The sequence below is a fragment of the Lipotes vexillifer genome, unplaced genomic scaffold (assembly GCF_000442215.2).
Source record: "Lipotes vexillifer unplaced genomic scaffold, Lipotes_vexillifer_v1.1 scaffold760, whole genome shotgun sequence".
NCBI classification, from domain to species: Eukaryota; Metazoa; Chordata; class Mammalia; order Artiodactyla; family Lipotidae; genus Lipotes; species Lipotes vexillifer.
Genome location: NW_006772931.1, coordinates 763467 through 769704, shown reverse-complemented (window position 1 = coordinate 769704; position 6238 = coordinate 763467). Strand labels below are relative to the sequence as shown.

The 6238-nt window shown below is 41.7% G+C and overlaps 1 protein-coding gene across 1 annotated transcript in view; it reads right to left on the bottom strand.

Annotated features, from left to right (window-relative positions):
• RXFP2 (relaxin family peptide receptor 2) overlaps window positions 1-6238 on the bottom strand; it is a 50229-nt gene that overhangs the window by 25851 nt on the left and 18140 nt on the right. The window contains 3 exon segments of the mRNA XM_007447945.1: window positions 899-970; window positions 3889-3960; window positions 5030-5101. Of these exon segments, the coding sequence (XP_007448007.1) occupies window positions 899-970; window positions 3889-3960; window positions 5030-5101 (216 nt within the window).

Genomic DNA, 6238 nt, shown 5'->3' with positions numbered 1-6238 from the left:
GGAGCCTGTGCTCCGCAACGGGAGAGGCCACAACAGTGAGAGGCCCGCGTACTGCAAAAAAAAAAAAAAAAAAAAAAAAAAAAAAAATAGGAGGCGTGGATAGTATTTGTTTATCTTCCAGTGTTCTCTCTCATTATCCATGAGACAAAGAATAAACTCTTTGCATCTCCTATGTGGGACAGCCTCTTTTCTTACTAAATATGCTAATCTTCAATCTGATTGATAAACCTGCAACCTGGCAACAGCCTTATCTCTTAGTCTGTTGGAGAAAAGTGGTTAGGTTACTACAAATGGATGTGCTCTGATTTTTCTTTTCCAACCACCCATCCAAGCAACAAACATTACTAAGTACTTACTATATATGGAGAACTATGATGAAAACAAAAGCACATTCTTGTGTTTTTAAGCTTACCAGGGCAAATGTGCCAGTTAACCGATCCATCTGCCTTCCTGCCCCCATAAAAAACACAGTCAGCAATCAGAATCACCAGTCAGAATCTTTGGCCAATCAGAATACATTAAAGGCTCTTCTCTTTAGCATAAAATTTTGTTCTCTTTAAAGAGAGAGACATCAAGTGATAAGTGTCGTTAGCAGTAACCACTTTCACATACATTATCTCATTTCCTTGTTGACCATGGGGTTAGGTACCAGTTCAGCAGAGAGAGTGCACAGAAATGATGATTGCCCTCAGAAAGAAGGAGGCTTAAATGGTTGGCAGCTAAACATAAGGCTTGGCCTACCATCCAAGTCAATAGATCCATGTGTACATTTTCTAGTAATTCAGTTTCAGACCAAGGCTGTAAACAAAACATACTTTAAAATTCCTTGCCAATATTTTCTTTCGATTTCCAAACTACTGGGTTTCCCCTCATTTACTGAATTACATTGTATACTTACAGCACTGTGAGTGAATTGCACGACAGAAAGGTGGAATTCGTAAGGTATTTTATTCCATTGCCTTCCAAATCCCTAAAATTTAGGCATGGAGGAAAAATATTTTTAATGTTTTTGCACAAATCATACGTCTAAAGGCAGTTTTTGGTGATATAACAATTCTGAACTTTATTTTTACTTCATTCCAATTTTTAGGCTTTCCTCCTACTTATTGCAGGGTCAGTATAATTAATATTCTGCATCTTTTTCCCCTTCTAATTAGTGTTAAAACTTAATAAAACTGAGCGAAAGGGCAGCCCGCCATTTAGTGAATGTGTCTCTGTGCCAGATACCATGCTATTAATTTGCATAAAATTTGTACTATAATAATAGTAACTCCCATTTATTGGGCTTTTATAGTGTCAGGTACTGTTCTGAGTGCATAATACACACTCCTACAAAGTTGGCATTATTACCTCCCATTTAACATATGAGAAATCCGAGGATCTTGGAAATTTACTTTTCTTCTGGTCACACAGCTATTGAGGGGTAGAACTGACCTTCTAAATCAGATCCATCTGAATCTAATGCCTAGACACTTAGTTGTGGCATCGTAGATCGCTATATTCTCCCCTCCCCTCCCCCAGGGTCAGGTAGATATTTGTGTCTCTATTTTGCGGCAGGAGAAACTCAGGCCAAACTATCTACCGAACACTGGATGCCAGAGTCAGGATGGCAAGTCCCAAGCTGTGTGAAGGAAAGTGGCTGCTCTTTCTACCTCCCTCCGTGATGCTGGTGCTGAGTGCAGTGCTGCTCCGAGGGTCCCAGGTCCCAGCATCACCTGGGACCTTGTGAAAATGCAGATTTCCAGGCTCCACCCCAGACCCACTGAATCAGAAACCCTAGCACTGAGGCCCAGCGCTCTGTCCTAAGTCTTTGCATTGCCTGCGCTCTACGCTGACGTTGGAGAAGCACTGGTGGAGAGACTACGTTCTGCCAAGGTGAACCTTATGACAGCAGCACCCGCATCGTCAGGGAACAACCCCGGGAACACTCTGACATGGCCGCTGCCGGCAGCGCCAAGGAAGGAGACGATTGGCTCTTCTGCCAACTCTCCTCATTCCGTTTAACGCTGGCTTCCTACAGGCCTCCCGTACACGACAATAGCTGTTTTGCTGCCTCTGAACCTCTCTCACGTTCACGTTAATATCACCAGTTCCTTTGTCATTGCCTTTAAAATCCTATTTTAAAGCCATCTTGGAGGTCTTGCAGGAACTCAACTATTTTTTTCACTCTTAAAATACAGCAATTGCAAATAATAAACAGTGTAGTCCCTTGAAAGGCTAAATATTGTTCAGTACAATAGGGAAAATGTTTTTTACATCTCGTAACACTTTGCAGTTGTGAGCAACAGTCCCAGCTGATAGCAAGTGAGGGGGGTGAAGCATGGCCGAGGCGGGGGTTTTCCTGCCTTTGAACTGGGGCCATTTGAGTCTGACCTCTCCGCTCTCATTTGTGATCAGCCAATCTTGCTAACGACATCTTTTCACTGAGTGTCTATTTTTTCCCTCGTGTCTGTGGGAGCCTAGAGTGAAAACGAGTGTCCCCAGAACCCAGGGCTTGGATGTTGCTTCCTGGTCCCCTCCTCGTTGCTGATGCCCATCTTGGGGATGGGATGGGTACAGGCTGGAGGCCTGATATTTTTCTGTTAACTTTACTCCTTCCTGTTGCTTTCCCACTGTGTGGATGTACTTGCTTAGTTTCTAAGTATTTTCCACCTATTCTTCATGAGTTTTATTCTCGTGTTTTCAGATCATCAATTTCCATCCCACCCCCCCACCCCCGCCAACTTTGTTTTTTTAAGGCAGCTCTGCACGGCATGTGGGATCTTAGTTCCCTGACCAGGGATCAAACCCGTGCCCCCTGCATTGGGAGCATGGAGTCTAAACCACTGGACTGCCAGGGAAGTCCCATCGCTCCCATTTTTAACATTTAGCACACTTACGTGAGACCCCCATTGCCTTAAAAGCCTTTTGATAACAGGTATGTAAATAATTTTTTTAAGTCAGTAAATAAACACAAGGTCATCTAATAGCGCTGTAACAAGTGAGGCTAGTTCAGAGAGGATCCAAAGCTGAGGTACAAAAATTTTATCATATTATGGGTATTGAGTCCCCTGATTTGACAATGGGGAGAGTTCTGGGGGGACAGTACAACCGGCATTTTCCCAGGACAGGAAGTCGCTCCTGTGCCAATCCTGCCTGTCTCAGGAGACCGTGAATATGAACATGGTGGAATGGTGGGTAGTGGTGGTGAAACCAAATGAATGGTTTAAATGTGTATTGGTCGAAAGCTACCAAGGAGGGGAAATGGTTTAGCACGTTCATTTAGAGTTTTTTTTTGAGCACTATTATGTGCTGATCCTTGTGCTGGGTATAAAATCACAGAATTTACTGAACGGTAAGGGATAAATAGGTAAACAGATGGTTCTATGATGACAGTGCCCTGAGACAGCGGTGCAGTGGGAGGAGGGGAGGCGTGGTGGAGGCTCTCCTGTCATAATCGGGGCACAGAGGCAGCCACTGAACTGGTGGGTGTATCAGAGACGGCTTCCTGAAGGTGACGCTTAAATTGACTTTTGAAGGAAATGTCGGAGAATAAAGAAGCAAGACCTTTCAAGTTGAAGGAAGGACGTGTGTTCAGGGAACTGACTGAAGGAGCAGTAGTTTGGTGTATCTGAAAGGAAGGCACAAGAGGAGAAGGGGCTGGCAAAGAGACCAGGTGGAGTAAGGGATAGAGGATAACGGGTCTCTGGTGCTAAACTGGGAGGCTTGAACTTTACCCTCATACCCGTGGGGATTCCCAGAAGATGTTTCAACCAGGAAGTGACATGATCAGATTTTGGTTTTAGAAAGAAAAGCAGAGATGAGCTTTTTGTGTAACTGTGAATTAACTTCAGGGCTAGTTTCCTGAATCTGGGTGAATAACAAATTAGCTGCTAAGTGCATACTCACATCCAGTTGAGTTGAGGCATTTGGGCACACATCTGCTCGGGAAGGGCTTCTAAGTAGTTATTCACCATAGACCTTTACACAAAGAAGAGATTAATTAGAAACGAAATGATATGCCACTTTAAGAACAGTATTTTTACTATTTCCACAGTTTGGGAACTTGTATGCTAAAATCAATATATTAGGATGAAGAATATAAACATAACTACCTCTTCAAAATGGTCTCTAGATATGTGTGTGGCATGGATAAGGGAGCAGATGTCAGAGAAACTATGAATGCATAAGTGTGATACATAACCTAGGAATAAATATGAAACAGTTTGACTTTATGAGATGAAACGAAAGTATATACTGGGTAATAATTTTGAAGTTCATGGTAATTTTCCTTGTAAACTTGAAATTTGCAATCATTTCCAGCATCATACATCCAAAGCTTCATTTTAAGAGAAATGTTAATCATTTACAATATTAAAAGGCCACATTGGAAACTGCATTAAATCTAAGAAGTGATAGTGGGAGGCATTTGGGGAAGAAAACAACTCATGAGCATGTTAAGCTGCATGATTAATTTATGATACTGTGGTCCCTTTTCACAAATGGAAAATTAATGATGCTGTATGATCAACTGTAAAGGAACATAATAATCCCCTGCTGCTAAATCATCCCAGTATATTAATAAACACTGAAAATGTAATTATGAGAAAAGCTTAGTTGCTAAGACAAAGATTTTGGAATTTTCAGTTACTCTTGCTGGACAAAGACACATTTTCCTTTGTTAAAAATGTAGTTGGAGCTGAACTCCTGGAAGACTCTAACAAATTTAAATGTAGTAAGGAGATAAAAATGAATACTATCTTTGGTGAACCACTGCAAATAAAAACGTGCCTTAAGAAAACAAAACAGAACATGCCTTAGGACTAAAGGGAATTAAAGGAGATCAAAAGGAATTGAACTAGTCGGCTTAAAATATACCATGAGCCATGGACAGGAAGCAACAACAGTAATTGTGGCTTGAAAGACAGGAAAGGTTTTGACTAGTATAAATTTTAGGGGGCTTGATTTTCTTAAAGCTCTTTTTGTAAGTTAGTTTTAGATGTCATTGCAATTTATAGACAGATGGATTGAAAGGTAGATGAATACTTACAGGAAAAACAAGGAATTTAATCCAGTAAACAACCGCTGTGAAATTCTGGTTATGGGATTGTCGTCTAGAATTCTGACAAAATGTATCACAAACATTTCCAATGTTACATACATTTGCGAAATTAAACCAGGAAGAAATAAAAGGCCGTGTCAATCCTGTCTCCCCCCAGCACCTGCCCTCCTCCTTCCTGTCTGTCCACACTCGGCTCAGGGCTCTTCCCAGAGAGCTTTTCCTTCACCCCGTGGCTGGGGCAGCACTTTCCTCCAAACCCCCATAATCCCCATCCCAGGAATTATCAAGTCCATCCCGGTGGTCTTTGCTCCCTGTAGCCACCTCCCTCTGGAATTAAGAACCTTCACCTCTGGGTTCCTGGGTCCAGACAAGCTACACTTAGCTATTGGCTGATTATGGGCTCCATAAATGCTTTGACCTACTGATTGACTGAATGAAAAATGAATGAAAAAAAATTCTTAGGAAATCACAAATGGTTCCTTGGTCTCACGGTGTTTAAATGATGTAATTAGTGGGGCCTATGTGAACAAACTTATTAGAAGCTTTGAGGGTGAAAGAGTGAAAAGACTTATAAATTCAAATCACTGTTTTTAGTTCTATATGGTATTTTCCTAGAAAAAAAATAGATAAGAGGAAATATGCCTTCTTTTCTCTCGTTGCCTTTGAAGCCAGGTACCATTTCCTCTTACTTTCAGAGGTACCTGAGGGTAGCATTTGGAGAAGGGGGCTTCTGAGCACCTACTATATGCCAGGCATTCTGCATGTGACACTATATATGTTATATGATTTAATTCTCACAACATCCCTCTTAGAAAAAAGGAATTATGATTATGAAGATGAGGAAAAAGAGGCCTAGGAAGATCAAGAAAATTGTCTGGAACATTAAGCACGGGGCCATGGCATACACAAGGTTCTGGATGCACCTGAAGTCCTGGCTTTTTCCCCTAGACCAGGCTGGCCTACAGAAAATGGGGAAACTGACACAGCCTTCTAACTGCCCTTTGTTCATTTTTCCTGATGAAAACACAGACCTCTGATGTGAGACTCCTTAGGATGGAGCTGGTGGCTCAGCTTGATAAGTGATGAAATACAACAAGCTCACATAGTTTCAGTCTTTTCTATGAATTCTCTGGAAATCAAAAAAGGCCTTATCTTGCTTACTTTCTAGGTCTGTGGTTTTCAACAGAGGGCACTCTT